General features: G+C 41.1%; 4 protein-coding genes across 7 annotated transcripts; 3 read left to right on the top strand and 1 right to left on the bottom strand.

Moving 5' to 3' along the window:
- Positions 1–754: 754 nt before the first annotated feature.
- tmed8 (transmembrane p24 trafficking protein 8) lies at positions 755–4629 on the top strand. Of its 3 annotated transcripts, none has more exons than XM_087780247.1 (6): positions 755–945; positions 1151–1268; positions 1337–1415; positions 2843–2921; positions 2983–3276; positions 3343–4629. In XM_087780247.1, exons 2-6 carry the CDS (start codon positions 1153–1155, stop codon positions 3564–3566), a joined length of 792 nt encoding a protein of 263 aa, XP_087636373.1. In that variant the 5' UTR covers positions 755–945; positions 1151–1152; the 3' UTR covers positions 3567–4629. The 3 variants fall into 3 exon arrangements, with proteins under 3 accessions (XP_087636373.1, XP_087636372.1, XP_087636371.1); XM_087780246.1 differs by having other exon boundaries at positions 762–945; positions 1013–1268; positions 2837–2921; XM_087780245.1 differs by having other exon boundaries at positions 765–945; positions 2837–2921.
- A 1000-nt stretch (positions 4630–5629) lies between these two features.
- Positions 5630–10393, top strand: LOC148060708 (uncharacterized). The gene is made up of 13 exons (XM_087779455.1): positions 5630–5849; positions 5922–6092; positions 7071–7176; positions 7264–7386; positions 7451–7561; positions 7629–7803; positions 8594–8722; positions 8786–8973; positions 9037–9233; positions 9303–9394; positions 9462–9516; positions 9583–9680; positions 10183–10393. The coding sequence occupies exons 1-13, from the start codon at positions 5788–5790 to the stop codon at positions 10386–10388; spliced, it is 1713 nt and encodes a 570-aa protein (XP_087635581.1). The 5' UTR covers positions 5630–5787; the 3' UTR covers positions 10389–10393.
- Positions 10394–10524: 131 nt separating this feature from the next.
- gstz1 (glutathione S-transferase zeta 1) lies at positions 10525–13331 on the bottom strand. Of its 2 annotated transcripts, none has more exons than XM_087779453.1 (9): positions 13190–13331; positions 12662–12713; positions 12517–12584; positions 12370–12450; positions 12175–12300; positions 10952–11027; positions 10840–10892; positions 10732–10781; positions 10525–10672 (listed from the first exon to the last, which is right to left on the bottom strand). In XM_087779453.1, exons 1-9 carry the CDS (start codon positions 13217–13219, stop codon positions 10546–10548), a joined length of 663 nt encoding a protein of 220 aa, XP_087635579.1. In that variant the 5' UTR covers positions 13220–13331; the 3' UTR covers positions 10525–10545. The 2 variants fall into 2 exon arrangements, with proteins under 2 accessions (XP_087635579.1, XP_087635580.1); XM_087779454.1 differs by lacking the exon at positions 13190–13331 and adding an exon at positions 12779–12926.
- Positions 13332–13510: 179 nt separating this feature from the next.
- On the top strand, positions 13511–21591 carry aldh6a1 (aldehyde dehydrogenase 6 family, member A1). The gene is made up of 12 exons (XM_087779452.1): positions 13511–13615; positions 13929–13970; positions 14057–14131; positions 14728–14889; positions 15358–15436; positions 15504–15806; positions 17397–17518; positions 18493–18682; positions 19104–19285; positions 20085–20264; positions 20736–20834; positions 21430–21591. Exons 1-12 carry the CDS (start codon positions 13583–13585, stop codon positions 21532–21534), a joined length of 1572 nt encoding a protein of 523 aa, XP_087635578.1. The 5' UTR covers positions 13511–13582; the 3' UTR covers positions 21535–21591.
- Positions 21592–22355: the final 764 nt, after the last annotated feature.

The following is a 22355-nucleotide window of genomic DNA, read 5'->3' as shown; positions in this document are numbered from 1 at the left end:
AGTTAAAAAACGAGTAGAAAGTCCGGAGTCTTCCGCTTCGTTTCACATTATAACCGGCAGGGGGCGGCAAATCTCTGTCCAGGAGAACAACAGGAAGGGGTCGTCATGAAACGTCCTCAAACGAGTTTGTGAAACGGATCACTCGTTTCAATGTTGACAAATATTCATAACTACTTTTTTTACAAGTCGTATCCAAAAATATAAGAAATCCTTACGTCACGAATTAGATTCTTGAGTTACTTCTTACAATAGGTCAGTATATCAATAGCTACATTCACTAAATATGTATTTATATTGATAATAGATTCATCCCATTCTTTTTAACGTTTTTATATTTTTTATTTTACATTTTTTTCTTTTTTATACATATGTTTGAGTATATTTTAGACTGTACATAACTTGCATGCCTCTTTGTTCCATTTCTTTGTAACATATTCTGGAGCTGCTGAACCGAGAATTTCTCTAAGGAGATGAATAAAGTATCTATCTAATAAAAAATATATTTAAGGATATATTCAAGGAATTTTATTTATTGGCCTTTAATTCACAAGGTTTGGAACGAAATTGGTCATCAAAGTCCAGGAACACAAAACAAAGAGCCGGATAAATCTTATTATTAATAACAATATTATGATTATAACAATAAAGTAATTAATAATTGACCTTGTGCAACAATATAATTAAAATAAAATAAAAAAAAACAAATGAATAATGTGTCTGAACATCAACGTCATTATGAACTTTTATCGACATCGGTTTCCTGGAGAGTCGTTCGTCCAACAGGAACCGACTGAAAGATGCGCTTCACTCCCAGTCGACCCAGCAGCGGCGGCAGCAGCGGGACGTCCGTCACATGATCGCGGGGGAAATGGACGCGAGTTTCCTGCTTCTCTGACTTCACCTCCAGCCGAGAACCAACACGTCTCCTCCGACAGCGACACTGGGGTGAGACTCACCCGCTTTCCGGCCTCTTTCCCTCGCATGCTAGCCGGCTAACGCTACATGCTAACAGCTAGCGCGAGGAGGATGGAGGAGAACCACCTGGTCTCGAGTCTCTCACCTGTGTTTGGACCTGATGTTCCGGGGGTTGGAGGCGGACCTGAGACCCTCCCTGAGGGGCGGGACTGACGCTGTGTTTGTTGCCCCGCAGACATGGAGAAGCTCGGTTCCTCCTCCGAGCTGCAGTCCAGACTCTCTTCGCTCTCCTTCACCTCCTTCCCGGGGATCTCTTCCCGCCAGTGCGACTCTTCTTCTTCACCTCCGGACAGGTGAGTCGTTTTTTTGACGAGTCACCTGTTGCGTTGTTGACGTGCACGCGTGCGTGTGTCACCAACAGTCTGCACAGCACGGATCTGTCGACGGGGACTCGACTGGTCCACCATCGACCGGAAATGGAGACGAGAGATGAGGGTCAGGTGAGACTCTTTTGGACGCCTGTTGCTCGGTGATGCGTTTGCGTGAAATCGGAGATTATCGGTGAAAAAAGTAGAGGAAACAGGAAAAGAAAGATTTGTTGACTGACACTCACTTGTTGTTTCGCGAGTCCTGACTTGGGGCGACAAACGCGAGCTGATAAATCTCCTTAAAAATTTAATTAAATATATTAAAATAGCTACAAAATCACACGATATAACGCACAATATCACGATATAAACGGATGTTCTTAAAAAAACCAACGTTTTTTAAACTACGATGTCCCCAATAATGGCTGTTGCTTATTCATTTATTTTATAAAACTAATGTTTTATCAACTTTCTTTACCAGCAATAAGCTTGTCAAAGGCAGAAGTCACTTCCTGTTTAGTCAGAAACTATGAAAGCGCATCAGTGCCCTCATAATAATGCAAATGTTGTCGAAAATGTTGTCAAAGTTATTTTAAGCATTGGTTTGTTTATTTTTTAACTATTAAATTCAATAATTTGGATATTAAAAGGTTGATTTTTGTTGTTTCTTTCGCAATTGTTTTTTTTAATACATGATTTAGCATTTAGGTTAAGTTCGGTAGAATTTAATAGCTTTGTTTTTTTCAATTATCCACAGCAAATACAGCAATAATTCATAAAAATAATAAAAATAAAAATAAGAACAAAAACAAAGAGAAATTAAGAGTAAGAACAAGATGATACAATCTAAGTCTAAAGATAAAGAACATTGATCAAAGAAAAACAACAAATACAAAGGATACAAAGACTAACATAGACTAGAACATCATGATACTTTCTCTCCACTCCTGCCCCCAAACTCACAATTGAACAATCTAATAGCATGAGGAATGAATGAGTCCCTGAGTCTATTCGTTTTGCATTTACACATAGAATTTGATTTGAATAATTCAAAACATTTTCCAAATGTCTCTCTGTAATAATTATAATAATACCACATTGATATATTAGTGCTAACAATTTTATTTTTAAACTAATTTGCTAAAAATATATAGTTGTTAGAAAATGTATTTTAGATTTCTTGCGATTAGAATATCAAACTCGATGTCAAAAATCTTTTGGCGTTGTGTATATTAATTATTAAAAACGACACTAATTCAACCTTTCAATAAAGTTTTTTTTAAATCAACACTTAAACACCAAAAATAAATATGATTTAAATGTTTTTAATCAAAGTTTTAAAATGTAAGTGTTAGATTTAACCATTTAATATTCTGTTGGTTGTAACATACTTCCACACAAGCTCAATACCAGCAAACATAATTTAACGAATAACTATGTCGTATTTGTAATTATTTATGTTAATCAAAGTTCTATAAATCTGCAGTGAGTCATAGCTTGAATGACTCATGGGTTAATCACGGCATCTGGAGTCAGCTTGTGTTCTTGTGCAGGAACAGACGGTCGCAGACGTACCAGCAGAGAAGGAACCGGAGCACACCAGAACCTCCAGCAGCTCCTCGTCCTCCCAGGCAAAAGGTGGGTCGGTTCCGGTCTCGTTCAGAACCCGGATCCTAAAAAACTGTGCCCCCCTGTGTAGCCGAGATGCCGGCGCTGAAGCCGGCGGCCACGTGGACGTCGGCGGCGGTGAAGGAGCTGAAGGCGAAGCTGCGCACGGAGAAGGACTCGGTCGTGACCGTCTACCGCGGCGACATCATGACCGTGCACGTGCCCACCGTGCACGAGGCCAAGAAGGTCAGCTGGGAGTTCGCCACCGACGGCTACGACATTGGCTTCGGCGTCTACTTCGACTGCAGCCCCGTCACCAGCCGCTCCATCACCGTGCACGTCAGCGAGTCCAGCGACGACGAAGACGAGGAGGACGAGCTGGAAGGTGAGAAGTGGTGATGAAGACGGCGGTGGTTTTCAGGCGGAGACTCAAGACTTCTGTGTTCTACAGGTACGGTCAGCAACGGAGACGTGGAAAAAGGGTCCAAAGCGTCCGGCGGCGGCAGCAGCACGGTGGCGGAGATCCTACCCGTGTACCGGCAGGACAGCCACATGGCGGTGTGCGGCGGCAGCCACGAGTTCTCGGGCGACGGCACGTACCTGCTGAAGTTCGACAACTCGTACTCTCTGTGGCGGAACAAGACTCTCTACTACCGGGTCCACTACAGCGCCTGAACTCTCTCAGAAGAAAAAAAAAGCCTTTATTTTTTATCACGCTGCTCGTTCGTCTGCGATCTGAATGTCTCGCGTCTGAAGAAGCTCGTCGCCGCAACAAGTGCTGCTTTTCGCCGCCGCCGCTCTCGGAACTGAGTCCGACTTCTGCTGAAGCTTCCGGCCCCCGAGCGCTGACCCGTGTGTGTTTTTACGACCCAAATAAAAGCCTTATCGTTACGTAATGTAGGTCCAATATTTGCGTTTAATTTGAGCGACTGAGGCGGCGTCGTGCTCGCTGTGATGTCGAATCTGCTGGTTCTCTCCATTCTGAATGTTTGACCCAAAAAAAAAAGACTTAGAGGTTTATTATTAAAGTTTATTAAATATATATATATTTTGAAAGGTTTTTTTTTTAAATAATATTTACATGGTTTAAATGCTTTATTTTTATAAATTCAATTTTATGTAAATCATTATTTTCTTGATTAAAAAATAATTCATAGTTCAATTAAAAAGTCTATAAATATAATTTTTAGTCATTCTAAAGAAATAGTTTTCTTCAAAAGTTCTTTATTAAATAACAGTTAATTTCAAATAATTCAAATGTTTATTAACATTTATCAATAATACATTATTGCATTGACTTAATTTTTCATGGTTAAATAAAGGTTGGATAAATAATTTGTCATCAACATAAAAAAGCAATTTTCTTGTTCTTTTAAAGATAAATAGAGAAATAATTTACTATTTATATTTTCACCAAATATATTTATATATTTACCTCAAATGATCCGTTATATTTAAGACATATATCTCAATGTAGATCTACAGATTTATTTAGTCTTGATGAAATTTAAAGTGTGATTATTAAAAGCAAATATAGCAGTTGTGTCACTGATGAAGAGAAGCAGCAGTTTTGACCGACTCACCTGTTCACACCTGTTCACACCTGTTCACACCTGTTCACACCTGTCTTGTTGTGTTCAGGTGTCGCGTTTCTTTGATCTCCTCTTGTGTGTTTCTGTTTCTGCACATCGTCAGTCCTTGAAGAGTTTGTTCCTAAATAAAGATTCTCTTGATCCTCCGAGGTCTCCTGTGGGTTCATTAAATCCTGTAGTCAGGTGTCTTTGGGGGGGAGGGGGTTGCCAGATGAAGCAGGTACGTCTCACCTGAAGATCTACCAGACGTCCACGCAGGTGTTTGTGTTCACTCCGCCCATTCACATCCTGGGTTGCCCTCCTATGTGAAAAGTCGAGCCTCTAGTCTGGGACTCGTTTGCTAAATCCAGAATGTTTTTTTTATTTCTTTCTTTTCTGATGAAAACTGAACCTGGTGACCTGGCAACACAGGAGCAGTGACACGTGTTCATTCCACAAATGCTACGATAAGACAGTTAGTCTGTCATCGCTTCACTGATTAATTATAATAATTAAATTATCCTAAACTGTTGAAACATATGGAAAGAAAAAAACTAAAACATTTTTTAAATATTGTTTTTTTGACTTTAGGTTAAAAAATAAATGGTAATAAAAAAAAGGCATTTAAGATTATATATATATATATATATATATATATATATATATGCGTTTTCTCCATTTGTATCATACTCAATTTGTATTTAAAATAAATAAAAAACAATAATATAAAATTAAGTCTGTAATGTTTAAGAAAATACCGTTAAAGGTTTTCACAATTACTAGATACATATGTAAGTTTTTATTTATTATTCAGATATTTATATGTCATTTCATGTTTTATCTAAACGTATAAATCTCTTTTCGTTTCATTTATATTATGACTATTTTATTCTGTAATACCACAAACCCTCCGTTGTGTTGACAACACTTGCAATATAAGTCTCTGATTCGGAAATTAAACTTAGTAATAGGTTAGGTTAGGTAGAATCTAATTGTTTTTTTTTCCAATTAGCCTAAGCAATACAGCATTTTTTTTTATAAATAAATAAAAATAAAATAAGAACAATCAACGATATAAAAGTTATGGAGAATGAAAAAGTAAACATTTGCATGTATCTAAAATAGAGTTGAAGTCATAACTGCGACTGGATTAATTTTAAAATGATTTAAAAAAAAAAAAAAGAAGGATATAACCGTGTCAGAGTCAGCTTTGATCACAAATGGCGCCACAGCCGTCGTCATGGTGATTAATTGTCAGCAGCTGCGCAGCTTCTTCTCAATCACAGTCCGTCAGAGAAGGTTGCTGGTTCGACTCTTCGAGCAGGATGGGGAAGTTGACCTTCTACGTGCTCTGGTCTCTGCGTGACGCGCCGCGACAGTTCGTCAGGTAGGACAAAAAACAACCAAAACACTTCTGACCGGAAGTGATGTGGACGTTACAACGCTTGACTTCCTGCAGCAAATCCGGCAGCAGGAGCTTCCATGTGCACCTTCCGTTACCGCTGCCCAAACAGCTGGTGATCTTCGGGCTCGGAGACTGGATGTCGAGCGAGACCAGCGTCATGGTGGACGTGCTGGTCGGTGCTGACGTAGCGCCGCAGAGGATCGGAGCTCTTACGTCAGAAGTTCGGTAAATCGTGGAAAACTTAGAAATCACTATTTCTTCTTCTTTTTTTTTTTTACTTCGAGTGTACAAGAGGAGGGTGGGCAATTAAATTCGAAAAAAAACAACAAAATATGATGGGGAAAAAAAAGTAAAATAAATAATAATGCGTATCATTTTCAATATTTTTTTTATAGATAGATTCTTTATCGATCTCCCAAAGGAGAAATTCTGTTGTCAGAAATAAATGCATAGAAAACATAAAGAAATCCATAATTCAAAAGTTACTAACAAAGTATAAAAGTAAAAGTGCATGTTAAGCACTTAAAATAAACTTTTAGTTAAAAATTAAATGTACATTTTCTTTCAAAATGATATTTATAATAATAATATTATGTAAAATAATATATTTACTCACATTTTTTTTAAAAGAGAAAGATATATTTACAAGAAGGACCATTAAAAAAATGTATTTACAGATATTCCACTAATTAATAAAGCATAAAAGTGAACATATTATACATGTTCATAATAAAATTGTATTTAATATAAATCAAAAACAATAATATAAAATTAAGTCTGTGATGTTCAAGAAAATGACATTAAAGGTTTTCCCAATTACTAGATACATATGTAATTATATTTATTTATTATTCAGATATTTATGTCATTTCATGTGTTAGGGTTTCATAAATCTCTTTTCATTTCAACTATATTTTCTCATTATTTTATTCTGTAATACCACAAAACCTCCGTTGTGTTTATAACACTTAGCAATATAAGTTTCTGATCCTGAAATTAAACTTAGAAATCAACGATATAAAAGTTATGGAGAATGAAAAAGTAAACATTTTTCTAAATGAGACTGGATTCATTTAAAAATGATAAAAATAAATGAATAAAAGAAGGATATAACCGATATAAAAGTTATATGGCCACAAGAATACAGTTAAAGGGCCACATGTGGCCATAAGAGATTCTATGGATCATGTTCCCGACCAACAGGTGTTTGACGTTCGAGGGCGAGTGGAGTCCAGACGTGGTCGCCGTGGCGAGGGAGAGGAGCAGGAGGGGGGTCTACGGCAAGATTGTGTTGACGGTGTCTGGAGAGGTGGGTGGTCCAGAGCTAGGGGGCGCTACGATGGCCATACTTGAGGCTCCAGTTTCCAGTCGGGGGGGTGACGTCTGATTCTGTCAGTTGGGCAGCTCGACCCAGGACCGGTCCGGTCTTCTGAGCAGCACCCCACTGGTCCAGAGGTCTCGGGCGGAGCCAGGAGATCTGAGCGTCATGGACCTGTCCTGCACGCTGCACCAGCATGAAGTGAGTCGCCATGACGACCACCATCAGAGGTCCAAACCAGTCGGTTCCTCTTCCCCCCCCCTAGGAAACTCTGAGTGTGTCTCAACTCGTGGACAGCGTCTTCTCCGACGTCCAGGTGAACACGGTCGACACCAGCGAGGTGACCCGGGGCAGCAAGCGCTCACTGTGGCCGACGGTGAGAGTTTCAGGGAAACCGGCTCTCCCGGTCCAAGCCCCTCTGGTCTGATCCCGTGTCCTCGCAGGACAAGACACCGCGCAGGACGGTCATCGGCAGGAGAGGTCACATGACCTGGAGCGGCGAGGACATGGAGGGTTTGGGCGACGTGGAGCAGGCGCCCACGCACAAGAAAATGCGACTGTCCAGGATGAGCAGTCGAGAGGAGATGACGGCACAGATCAAGAGCCAGGACAGAGAAGGTGAGCCCGGGGTTATCAAAACCACTCCCTGTCGAGACGTGTATTCATTTAAGCCCTTGAGGCCAGTTGTTAAAAATGTAATCTGACTCTAAATATGAATAAATAAGACAAAATATAACAATGTGAGTTACTAGCAATGTATAGAAAAGGTAGTTAATTATGTTAACCCTTGAGTTTTCGGGCCAACTGGCACCGTGACCCAGAGATGACACAAGTCTAAAGACTTTTTTTTTTTTTTTTTAATTTAATATAATATTTATTATAATGGTGTTTTTTTAACATGTCATTATAAAAGTTTTTTGTTTTTTTTAATATTTGTATGTTGTTGTTTTTTTTTCTTGCGTTTCACTTTTTTTTTTTTTTAATAATCCTACATTGAATTAATTTCTGCAGTCATTGCTTTTCTTATCCGTTCACCTTGACCCAGAGACAACACAAGGGATACCACAAACGCATTTGTTTTGGGGCCACCGGGTCACTTTGACCCAGGAGGCTTTTAATATTTATTTTGAGACAAAAAAAGAAAAAGAAAAGCGATATAAAACGATATAATTTATCTTGTGAGAAATCCTAAATAACCAATTTTAGAGCTATGAGACATTTCAAATCTGCATCCTATTCAAAATAGTTTCGACAGGTTTATTCTGATGATTTAAGAAAAAAAAAAAAGGTTATTAGGAGTTTATTTCAATTGATCCAATCCGAACAAAAGACATTTAAACAAATGGCGGTTAGTGTTTTGATGCCTGAATCATTTTCAAATCTTTTTTTCTTTTCTCTGTGTTGTCAGCTTCAGTTTGTCCGTCTCAGCGCTGGAGCCACACCATGTGTCTGAGCGACCCGAACACGGCAGTCCTAATGGGGGGCGAGGCCGCGGACCAGAACTCCTGCCCGGACTCTCTGTGGAAGCTGGAGCTGGGTCAGTGTTTCCATGCTGACAGGAGATCCAAAAGTCCCGCTCCACTCACCCGTCTCTCCGCAGACAACGACTTCTGGTACCCGATGACCTCGTCCACCTCTGGACCGGTGCCGTCACAGAGCAGGGGTCACTCGGCGACCTTCGACCCCGAGTCCCAGGCCCTGTACGTGTACGGCGGCCTGAGGGAGGGTCAGCGCTACAGCGAGCTGTTCGTGCTGGACACGCTGACCTGGAGGTGGAGGCTGGTGTCGGTGGGTTTTGACCGCCACTCTCCCGACTCAATCGGGTTCTAATGGAGGTTCTTGGATCTCTAGGCCAAAGGGAACATTCCCACGCTGGCGTATCACTCGGCTGTCTTTTACAAGAGGGAGCTGTTCGTGTTCGGGGGGGTTCGACCCGGACCCTCGTCCGCCGACAAGTCCTGCAGCAACTCGCTCTACATCTTCAACCCCGACGACCAGCTCTGGTACCAGCCCATCGTGGAGGGCGACAAACCCACGCCTAGATTCGGGTCGGTAACTGGCCACTGACCACTGCGGCTCGCCCTGTGACCAGACTGTCCACTGCTGTATCTCCACAGACACTCGGTGACGCTTCTCTCCAAGAAGATGTTGATATTCGGAGGACGTAAAACGGCCACGTACCTGAACGACCTGCACGTTCTGGACCTCGGTGAGCGTCTGTCGAGGTCGGAGCGCTGACTCGGGTGTTTTTTAACTGGCGACTCGTTTCCTGCCAGGCTTCATGGAGTACGCTGCCGTCAAGGGTGGCAACATGGCGCCGCTGCCTCGCGGGTGAGTCGCAGCAGGTTTGCCGTTAATGCCGCAAAAGTCGACTTGACGTCGTGAACCCCGACGCAGGTTTCACGCCGCGTTGGCGGTTTCGGACAACAGGGTCCTGGTGAGCGGGGGCTGCAGCGCGGTCGGGGCGCTGAGCGACGTCCATGTTTTCAACATGGGTGAGTGTTTTTCTTAGACTTCCACTTCGACCCAAACTTCCAGCTCTGATTTTTCTTTTTTTATTTGATCAATAGTTGTTTTTTTTAATGGGCTACTTAACCCTTATTGCAACACAAGGGATACTACAAACACATTTGTTTTCAGGCCTTAGACCCTGAAATTACACAAGGGTTAATAAAGGTTGAATATTTCCCTGTAATTCTTATTATGGTATTTATAAAATCTACAGTTCATTAACAAATTGTTTAGTTTTTTTTTTATTTTTTAAAAGGTCCTTTTTTCCCCCACTCTTTTTAATTTATCTTTTTTTTTTATGCGGCCATTAAAAAAAATTGAAAATTGGTCATTTTTACACAATTTATTGGAATTTTAAGGAAAATCTTCTTTGTAAAACATTAAAGTTGTTTTGAAAAGGGCATATTTATATTGTTTTTAAATGACATGTGAACTAACGCACACAGTAATTGAGGCAAAAGTGTTTTTTGTTCTTCTTCCCCTCAGAAAACAACATGTGGAGTCCACTTGTGTGTCCGGTCTTCGGCTCTAAACCGCGAGCCGGTCACAGCATGATCGTGACGAGCCGCTCCGGTGACCCAGAAACCCAAAAAGACGAGCGAATCCCTCTGCTGGTGTTCGGAGGTTCCGACTGCTCCGGTACCTTCTACTGCGACACCGTCAGGTTCACGGTGCAGATCCCTGGCATGTGATTGACGGTTTTTAGCTGCTTGTTTGCATGACAAATGCGCTCGCCAGTTCAACGCGTCTGAATTTGACAGTGAAATTCTTAAAGGTCCTAATAAAAACATGTTCAACTGGTCTGTATGTAAAGCGCCGTCACACTAGTGGTGTTTTGTGAGAGTTTATTCACGATCGCAGGTCAGCTGGTGTGTCCGGCTGACAGGACGGGTGACTCACTGTGAACGCCTCCAGCTCCAGCAGTCCCTCGTTCACCCGCCTGATGGTCGGGTACTGGTCCAGATCCACTTTGAATCTGCAGTAGAAGACGTTGAACTCATCAGGTGTAAAACTCAAACGTGTTTTGTGACAAACCTCTCGGCGTTATAGACTTGTGGCACCAGACAGATGTCGGCCATGGAAACCTGAAAAGATGATTGACAGCTCAGTGCGTGGATCCTCAGGCGGCTACGCTTCTCCTACCTCGTCCCCGACGCAGTAAACTCCCGCTGTTTGCTTCAGAACTGGCTCCAGAGCTGAGGGAGAAACTCGACGTCAATCATGTCGGAGCAACTTTCATCAGACGTCTACGAACCTTGAAACCCCCGACGAATGAAGTACTGAGCCCACGGAACCTTCTCTGCTCCTATTTTCTGTATCACGTGTAAATTCTGAAGGGTTTTAGAAAGAACAGTTACTTTTGATTGCCAAATCTGAAGGGAGGCCTTGAGTTCACCATTTGAATAAAGGAGTAAAATAGACTCAAAATGTATCACAGCACTAAAAAAGTGGCGCTTGCTGCCTCCTGGTGGACGCAGGGTCACATTACAGTACAATAATGAAAGAAAATGCTATACAATTATCAGGATCCTAAACTTTTTATGTAAATACAACATAGGATTTTTTTTGTGTGTTGGCATTACAGAATACAATAAGAAAATAACGTATAAAATAAGCAATTAACACATTAGTAAAAAAAAAAAGATTAATTTTCTTGCTTCATTATATTTCAAAGGAGAAAAATGAAATCGAACTTTATGTCCAATTGGCAGATATTTAGCACCTATAACATACAATTATTTTTAAATTTTTTATTAAATGTACTTTTTGAAGAAATATCTTAAAATAACTAGGAAAATATTCAAACAAATGTGTGATGTTTCGACAAATCAATTAAAAGCATTTTACATAGACGTGTGGAATCTCTTAATTTAACAAAATGTAATGTATTGTTTTATTTTCGTATTTATTAGTTATTTATATGCCATTTTGTGGCAATGTATCTTATTTTACTTTAATGTATTTTATTGCTGTGTTTACAATAATGTCTGATTCTGATTGTATCGGTGACAAAAGTCAAAGTCTGCTTGTACACTGCCCCCTGTTGGCAGTTCAACTATAGTGACGTCTTGCTCCCTTTTAATTTTAATGCACAGCTTAAGCCAAACCTATGACCTTTAAAAAACCAAAGCATTTTATGACATTAATAATATGTGTTAACATTACATTTTAAGAAAAGTTTTTATCTCGAACCACTTAAATACTATGACAGGGAAGTAGCAGTGTAATGTTAACACTGACATTTATTCACATATTTTTGTATTAAATAAGTAGAAACAGTTGTTTTCTTTTATATTAATCTGAAACTACTTTATTGATGACTTTATTGAAGAAAAAATAGAAGATGCATCATTTACTTAGATAATCAATTCCTGCAGCTGAAAGTAAAATAAAAACAATAATTCCCGTCACTGAAGTGATTTTTGCGCAGCACGATGTCCACTACAGACCCTCAAGCTTCTCCGGAAACACGCTCACCTGCAGGGGCTGTATTCCAGAAGCGATCATGTCGCTGATCATCCGGACCTGAGCTCGCTTCTTGGGGTCAGTGGGCAGCAGACGGGGTCCAGGTCTGGTCTCGTCCAGGTACTGGATCACGGCCAGCTGCGTGAGGAACATGTTGACCACGTGGTTCCAGGAAACATCTGGAAGGTCTTTTAAAGGTTTGCTCACCGACTGAGAGAGAGTGACGCCGTCAATCTCCACCGCTGGAACTTGCAGCATCGGGTTCAACGACTTGTACTGCTCCGTGAGCTGCAGGAGATAAAACCCACACAAGTTATGATAAATAAAAACACTGAAGGATGAACATCTCTGTACCTGCTGGCCTCCATCTTTGATCAGATTGACTGGTACCTGGTCAATCTCAATACCTTTGAGTGCAAATGCTTTTTTTTTACGTCAACACAAAAGGAGAGCAGGAGTTACACAACTGTTTAGCAACATGTGTTTTAGTTTTGCTCACCGATCCTCACCCTCCAGGAGCAGGAGCTTCTGAAGTATCCGTGCAGGACGGGCTGGAGATCAAAGAAGGAGACGTTAGAAAACGAGGTAACATGTTGACACTTCAAGGTATTTTCACCTTGGTTTGGTCTGACATGGCTGCAGGTTGAAACTGAGAAGTACAAAAGTTGAGGCTGCAGAGAACTTTGGTTCTGCAGCAGCCAATCACAGGCTCCCTCGAACACCCTCCTCCTCAATCTTTGGTCCATGACTAAGCAACATCCTGACTACAGATGCTTCACATTATACACTTCACAACACACTTAAAGCGCTTTACAAATAAAAATTACTTACTTACTTACACACACCTTCAGTCTCTCGCTAAAATGTACCCAATACATTAAAATATACTAACGGTTTTAACTGACACTGAAACAAAATTCAATGAAATCTGATTAAAAGTGCATTAAAAAAAATATAAACAGAGAACAAACGCATGCGCAGTTGTGATTCCAAAGTTTGCTAACAACATTAGCAGTTAGCACAATACCTTCGCAAGGGAATTGAGCGACAGTCGCATTGTAGTAGTCGATAGCGATATTTTTAATTTTATTAAAGTGTACGACTAAATGTGCAACAATTTCTTTTTTAATTTGTTTAGCTAGTTGTCGTTTGGTTACGTAACAAGAAGCTAGCACTGAAAGACGTCGGTAGGATTGAACCAATGACCGCAGCGTATACTCGAATAAGGCGGGAGCAATCCGTTTAATCTCTGGTGATTGGTGGACGCACGGTATTCAGTTTGAGTGATTGGTTCTACGGCCAGTAGAAACCTTATGCTGTCTACAAGCACCGCCTTCAGACTATAACATATATGCCCGTTAAAGCCACACTCACCTGTCTGCGCTGCAAAAGTTGATCAAGTTAACATCAGAGTTGAACAATGGCAGCTTTAAGAACTGTGCTGAGGACGAAGGTATGACTTTATTTTAAACTTTTGAGCGACGCATATGCGATTCTTTTTTTCTTTTCTTTTTTTTTTTTACATGTATTTGACTCACAATAACGCAGTTATTACACTAACTATACATTGGATTTCAGACTTGGCCCTTTTTATGTCATGATTATTCTTGTTTTTAAATTATAATTTTGATGTAGAGCTGTGCAAATTCATAAAGAAATGAACTTTGACCTGCATTCCTTCAGCTCAAGTCCATATTCTGTAGTTGCTTATTAATCCGAAGCTGCAATGAACACTTTAATTCTTCATATTGTTTGTTATGTTTCAGATCCCCCTCAAGTTGGGGCGCATGTGCTACTCGTCCTCAGTGGTAAGTGTCAATCCTCCTGCCCTGATGCGGCTGATGTGACTTGTATTGATGTGACTTGTTTGTCTTTTGTTATCTCTGCCCATAAGCCGACCACCAAGCTATTCATTGACGGCAAGTTTGTGGAATCCAAGAGTTCAGAGTGGCTGGACATTCATAATCCTGTAAGTGAAGGAAACAAAGTCGTTCATTAATGTCACCCGCCTGACGGTTGTTTGCTCCATATATGGTCTTTTAAACTCAAAAATAATATTAATATAAATTACATGAAACCTTATGGGAACTTGCCTGCTTGAGACTTTGGCTCCTTCAAGTGTTTGATTGGTTTAATCTGTGATGACACTCAAAGAAACTGTGTCTTTGTAACAGAATATGCACATGTTATAGGGAAGTATGCGGGACATAAATAAATAATGATTAATAATGATTAATTGTAATAAAATAATGAAACTTAAATGTTTTATATACAATATATATAAATATCCTCAAAAATATGATGTCATTTTCAACACTTCATTCGACAGTTTTAAATACATTTGGACATATTTAAGAGTCATGAACGGGACACAAAAGGTACTTTTATCCTTGACTGACCCTTCAACACTACAAAGTTAATTAATAATCTTAACTACTGCAGTAACAATAACACTTTCATTTATGACTACATTTATTCTAGGAAGGTCCTTTTTATCTCAGTTTAAAGTAACGTGATACTTAACTTTAGATAAAAAAACAATTAATATTCACTGAATCTCCACAGGCGACCAATGAGGTGATCGCTCGGGTTCCTAAAGCCACCCAGGAGGAGATGACCGCCGCAGTGGACTCTTGCTCCAGAGCTTTCCAGTCCTGGTCTGAGACGTCAATCCTGGCTCGACAGCAGGTCTTCCTTCGCTATCAGCAGCTGATCAAGGACAACATGGTAAGTCGATGGTTGAGCAGAAACATATATATATATATATATATATATATATATATACTGTATATGTGTTGGTTTGCCTCCATCTAGTGGTCATAGTTGGAAATAGATGTGGTTGAGGGATGCACTCGGCAGATCATGTCTCTGTTTATTCCGGGAAATAGTTTTACAGATTTGTACCAAACTTTCATAAAAAGGACAAGGAACTGATGATTATATTTTGGCGGATTACAACCACTTTTTTTTTAAAGAATCAGTGCTGTAACTATTTAGATAAAAGGATTCCTATCGGGAAAGCTTGGCAGAGGTATTCACTCTCACAGCGCTTCTGTTGTGTTTAAATAGATTATATTATAATAGTTTATTTGAGCATTACTATTTAAAGTGTTCTACTTTTTTAATAAACAAGCAAATTATTTTAAATATGATGTGGTCATAATGTTATGGCTCATTATGTGTTTCTCTTTTCAGAAAGAGCTGTCTCAGTCCATCACAGTAGAACAGGGCAAGACCTTCGCTGATGCCGAGGGGGACGTGTTCCGAGGCCTGCGTGAGTCTCACACACACACACACGTACACACACACACAAACACACACCTAATGTGGGCTGTGTGCAGAGGTGGTGGAGCACGCCTGCAGCATCACCTCCCTCATGTTGGGGGAGACGCTGCCCTCCATCACTAAAGACATGGACACCTTCACCCTGCGTCTGCCGCTGGGCGTGTGTGCCGGGATCGCCCCCTTCAACTTCCCCGCCATGATCCCACTGTGGATGTTCCCCATGGGCCTCGTGACTGGGAACACCTACCTGCTCAAGCCCTCGGAGAGAGTCCCCACCTGCGCCATGCTGCTGGCCCGCATGCTGCAGGACGCCGGCGCTCCAGACGGGACGCTCAACGTCATCCACGGACAACACGATGGTGAGATTTCACCTGGACACACACACTTAAAACACAATAACACACGTCAAACCTCAGTGACGTAAAGACACTAACAAGACTACAGCATTACCAAAAAAATACAACTTGTATCAAAAAACCACTACAAACATATACACAAACTTGCACAAAGACATGCACACGCAACTATTAACATGCACACGAAATAAACACACAACTAGAAACATACACACACAACTATTAACATGAACACATAACTTTAAACTTGCAAACATGAAAACACAACTAAAAATATCAATACACAACACACAAACATGAACACTTAAAATAACCTGAACACACAACTACTGATATGCACATAAACACAAAAATAACTACAAACATACGCAAAAAAAATTGCCCTGAACTACAAACCTAAACACACAAACTAAAAACATATACATAAACAACAACTACAAACATTTAAATACACAAACACTACACACATAAACACACAAGTACAAACATGTACATGAACAACAACTACAAACATAAACACACAACTACAAACATGTCCATGAACAAAAACTACAAACATGAACAACAACTACAAACATGGACATGAACAAAAACTACAAAAATGAACAACAACTACAAACATGGACATGAACAAAAACTACAAACATGAACACACAACTACAAACATGGACATGAAGAACAACTAAAAACATGGACACACAAGTACAAACATGTACATGAACAACAACTACAAACATAAACACACAACTACAAACATGTACATGAACAAAAACTACAAACATGAACAACAACTACAAACATGGACATGAACAAAAACTACAAACATGAACACACAACTACAAACATGGACATGAAGAACAACTAAAAACATGGACACACAAGTACAAACATGTACATGAACAACAACTACAAACATAAACACACAACTACAAACATGTACATGAACAAAAACTACAAACATGAACAACAACTACAAACATGGACATGAACAAAAACTACAAACATGAACACACAACTACAAACATGGACATGAAGAACAACTAAAAACATGGATACAAAACTACAAACATGTACATGAACAACAACTACAACTACAAACATGGACATGAACAAAAACTACAAAAATGAACACACAACTACATAGATGTACATGAACAAAAACTACAAACATGGACATGAAGAATAACTAAAAACATGGACACACAACTACAAACATGGACCCACAACTGCAAACATATACATACACAACAGCTACAAACATGAACACACAACTAAAAATGTGCACACATAAAAAAATATAAACACACAACTATAACCGTGTACATAGGCAACAACTAATATGTGATAATATGTGAACAGACAACTACAAACATTCACATGTAAATGAACACACAACTTCAAAAATGCACAGCAGATAAATTTGTTCAAACACTTTCATTTTGGAAATACATAAATGTGTACTAATACACACTTAAACACACATGAATAACACACAAGCCTACGGATGCACACGCTGGTGAACAAAGAAAACTAAAAGAGCATTCATGCAGACACACACAAGGTCTTCGCTAAAGTGTTGTTGTTATGCCGCAGCCGTCAACTTCATCTGCGACCATCCGTCCATCAAGGCCATCAGCTTCGTGGGGTCCAACCAGGCGGGCGAGTACATCTACGAGAGAGGCTCCCGACACGGGAAGAGGGTTCAGTCCAACATGGTGAGAGACGCTCCTGTCATCTTCGCGACCAACAACACGTAAACACAGCCTCACAGCGAGAAGATTGTGGGTTCAAGTCTCACTTCGTGTGATTGCAAACCAGGGCGGGTCTCCTCTGGGCACTCAAGTTTACTCCCACACTCTGTAAAAAAAACACACGTTTTGGGTTAATTTGGGACTTAACAAGTGTCTCGCCCCCCCCCCACACCCGCCTGTGTGTAGACTTGCTGACTCATCACATCGAAAAACACCTGCGACTCGCACTAACGTCATCTTTGATCAACATCAAAACATGCAACCAGAGCGCCCCCTATTGTAAGAGAAATAAATACGTGTTCTTATTACAGAGAAAGTTGTTCTCAAGCCTGAATCATTGAATAATTTTTACACAACAAACTCACTGCAGGCTTGATTCTCTCAGATGTTTGCCAGGGTTTAACCTACTAAACAGGAAGTGATGCTAATAGCAATTTAAAAATATGGTTTTACAGTTGATAACCTTTAAAGTATATACTTTATTGAATATTGTTTTGATTGTTTAAGCGCTTTGTGACCCTGGTCTGGAAAAGCGCTATATAAATAAAAGTTACTTACTTACTTACTTACTTATATTTTAATAACTGAATAACCTCTAAAAGATCACTTTAAGTACACATTAAAAAACACAAATATATTATGTAAAGACTCTTATTTTGAAACATTCCAAATGACCCATTAACAAGGTCCCATTAGTAAGAAATGCAATCTCGTCATGACCGTGAGTGTCCAGCAGGAGGCGGCATCGGCCCACAGTGACTCGCGCGATGAAGTTCTGCTCAGATGTTGCGACAGTGCTGAAGGAAAGTGGACCTGACAAGTTTGATTTGTGTTCTTCTAGAAAAGCTCCTAGCCGAGGCGTAATTGGCTGCAATCATCCTGTCAATCAAAACCCTTTCCAATTAGACGGCAGGTTAACGAGTGCTCTGGTGTCGCAGGGAGCCAAGAATCACGGCGTGGTGATGCCGGACGCCAACAAGGAGAACACTCTGAACCAGCTGGTGGGGGCGGCGTTCGGGGCGGCGGGTCAGCGCTGCATGGCCCTGTCCACCGCCATCTTGGTGGGCGAGGCTCGCGGCTGGCTGCCCGAGCTGGTGGAGCGGGCCAAGGCCCTGCGAGTGAACGCAGGTACGTATAATCACCTGGTGCCGCCCCGCCCCCCCCATCCTGTGGTGGCTTCCGTCCACCCCCGGGGGCCACACACGGCGCCACCACCGCACCTCTCCCTCATATTAGAGCCGCCCGGGTTTCGTCGGGCTTGTTGAGTCAGCCATGTTGCAAATTTTGCGGGCAGGTCCGCGGCACCGGTCCTGGATGGCGGTTTAGAGTTTTGAGGTGCTGTCAAGAGAGTGATGCCGCGGAGGATCGTCCGCCCGAGTGCAGCCATCGCCGCTCTAATTTGAGTCCTGCACAGGAAACCCATAAGTGCTGGTGTGCGAGGGAGTGCCGCAGGGGTGCCCCTCGCCCGCCTGTGGCACTGGAATGCCGGTAGGCCTGTTACGAACGCTCGACCCTTATGGTTGCTTGTCTCTCCCGCGGGCCCTTCCAGGAGACCAGGCGGGTGCGGACGTGGGGCCCCTGATCTCACCCCAGGCCAAGGACCGGGTCTGCGGCCTGATCCAGAGCGGCGTGGAGCAGGGCGCCACCTTGCTGCTAGACGGCAGGAACGTCAAAGTGGAGGGTTACGAGAACGGGAACTTCGTGGGGCCCACGGTCCTCGCCAATGTCACTGTACGTACCTGGAACCAACACTTTTGTTTTAGTTTACTCCAAAATATAAATATGTAAAATGTAGTTTCAGTTATCGATACATTTTAAGATATTTATATTCAATAGCACTGAATTGACTTTTGTTTTGCTTTCAAATTAGGTATTTTTTATGGTTTTTATTTCAGAGCATTTCAGGTAAAGTGTGTGTAAAATATATTTTTTAAATGTACAAGTAACATACAGATATTCCCGGCGTTTGTTCATTTTTTGTTGCAATTAAACATCCGGCCGCTAGATGGCAGCAGTTCGCAGCTAAAGGAATCATGCGGGATCCCAGCGATGACTGAGGACGAGAGGATACAGTCAACTCCAGCTGATTTTAAAGCTGATGTCTGGACATATTTAGGTTCCAAAAACAAACGGAAGTATTTATGACTTCCTCGAGTACTCAAAGAATACTACTAATATATAATTTTTCTTACAGTATCGCAATCGTATTGTTGTCCGTGTATCGTGATACGTATCGTGTCGGCAGATTCTTGCCAATACACAGCCCTAGTTTGAGGTGAAATTGAATAGTGACCTTACACTTATCTCTTACTAAATACATGTAATAAAGGAATTAAAACTTCTAATCTACAATAAAATAATATTAAATATCATTTGTAAGATCCAAATGAGACATTTTTCTGATATTAAATACATATAAAACATTTTAAAAAAAAGGTATGAATTATGGATTAAATTAATGCATTTTTATTTAATCAATGGTTGATAAAACATGAAAAAACGAAATGTTTATTCCGTCTCCGCCCGACAGCCCGACATGAAGTGCTACAAGGAGGAGATCTTCGGGCCGGTGCTGGTCGTCCTGGAGGCCAACAACCTGGACGACGCCGTGAAGCTGGTCAACAATAACCCGTACGGCAACGGCACCGCCATCTTCACCACCAACGGCGCCACCGCACGCAAATACACCCACGAGGTGGACGTGGGACAGGTGAGCCTCGGCACAAAGACAACGGTTCTACTCCGGGTCCAGTTTAGCCGTGTTTACCAAAACTCTTTGCCGCCACTTCCCGCCGCGGCGGCCTCAAATAGACTAAAATGTGTTCTTTCGAAAATCAACACGGAACATTTCCAGGTGAACGATGGCGCCCGAATTAAACCGGAGAAGGGATTCCTCTGGATCTGGGCAGAGATTCTGTTTGTTTGCCGTGGAGCCACTCGTGTTTGCTGTTCACATGTCGGGGAATGCTGGTCCGGCCATGTGCCGGCGCTCCTCTCCACAAACACTCGCTCTCCTCGCTCTCAGCGTCACCGAAAACGGCTCCAAACAAACCCAAAACGTGGTCTCCAAACAAACCCGTCTGATGTTTACCCGCTCCATTGTCGTCCATGTTTCTCTCGTCCTTAGTCACCAGCACTTTGTTTTGGGAAAGGTGGCACTTACGTATGTGTTTGTGTCCAGGTCGGAGTCAACGTCCCCATCCCGGTCCCGCTGCCCATGTTCTCCTTCACCGGCTCCAGGGGGTCCTTCCGGGGAGACATGAACTTCTACGGAAAACAGGTGAGAAGAGTTGAGAATTGGGTTACGTTTATTCAGAGTGTCGAATCAACTCTAGATGCTAGTTTTCAGGGTTCACACAGCTACATTAGCGAATCCAAAATGAATCGTCAAAGCTCAACTGCTAATGTAGCTAAATTAATAAATGCTGATGCTAATGCTAATGCTAATGCTGGCGATACAGTGATTTATGGTAGAGAAGCTGGAAAAAACATTTATTTAATTTGTTAATTTCTGCATTATTTATGAGTTTAAATCAGTGACAGTGCTCGCACAACACACACAATGACAGTAAAGAACTCTTCAAAATATTATTGGATCCAGATGGTCATTTTCCTATCTTGCTCTTTAAAGTATATACTTTATTGAATATTGTTTTGATTGTTTAAGCGCTTTGTGACCCTGGTCTGGAAAAGCGCTATATAAATAAAAATGACTTACTTACTTACAAGAACAATTGTATCATCATTAATAAAACCTAGTGATGGAAAGACAGAATACATTAGGGGAGGTGAAGAAGAGAGTGCTGGGAGGGTGGACAGAGAGAGCGACCACGATTTGTGTGATTTTAAAGACACTTCCCGCTTCCTGTCTGCAGGGAATCAACTTCTACACGCAGATCAAAACCGTCACCTCCCAGTGGAAAGCTGAAGACGCCACTCTGAAGAGTCCAGCCGTTACCATGCCGACGATGGGACGCTGAAACATTGTTTCTGTGAAGAAAACACATTAAAGTTTAATCACAACCTGGTGCTGTCAACATTGGAGTGCCATCTGGTGGTCATTTTTCTTGAAGGTTCAATACATCACCTCGGAAAACAAAATATTATATATATACATATTACTTTGATATGTTAAAAGCTGCTTTTCATACGCAGAGAAAAATATTCACTTGCAATAAAACACACAATCTAAGGTGCTTTTGTTCGGCAGCAGTAAGTAAATAAGACTGGATCAGATCACTGATGAAAGGAGGAGCCCAGACCAGTAATAGTTCTGTAAGTAAGAACCAGAATTTTAAAGTTGATCCTGAAGGAAACTGGCAGCCAGTGAAGAGATTTAAGGATCGGAGAAATGTGAGTTCTTCTACTAGAGCAGGTCAGAATTCTCGCAGCTAAACAATAATAAAAGAGACAATCAATACGTTTTAGTACCTTCTTTGATCATGTTTTCAAAGTTTTAATATTGAGTCGGGAAGTCGCAATCAGCTATAAAAAAACAGAAACAAAAGTGTCAAAACTCACCCAGAAAGAAGTCATTTCCTTCGTCAGTGGCTGTTCTTCGTCATCCATCTTAAAATACCTTAAAATACTATCCACAAATGGCTCGACATTTCTCAATATTTCACGAAAATATGTTTCACCCATGGACAACCGAGTATCATCTGCATAACGGTGTAGATTAAGGTACTTGAATTTGTCAACATAAATTAAAAAACATTTTTATACTTTTGGAATGAGGTTGTAAATCAGTTTCACGACACTTCACGTCACATTTATTACGATTTAAAAGTAACACAAGTTT

The sequence above is a fragment of the Callionymus lyra genome, chromosome 18 (genome assembly GCF_982586985.1).
Source record: "Callionymus lyra chromosome 18, fCalLyr1.hap1.1, whole genome shotgun sequence".
Lineage (NCBI taxonomy): Eukaryota > Metazoa > Chordata > Actinopteri > Syngnathiformes > Callionymidae > Callionymus > Callionymus lyra.
Note: the sequence above shows the minus strand (reverse complement) of the source record. Positions and strands in the feature narration are given on the sequence as shown.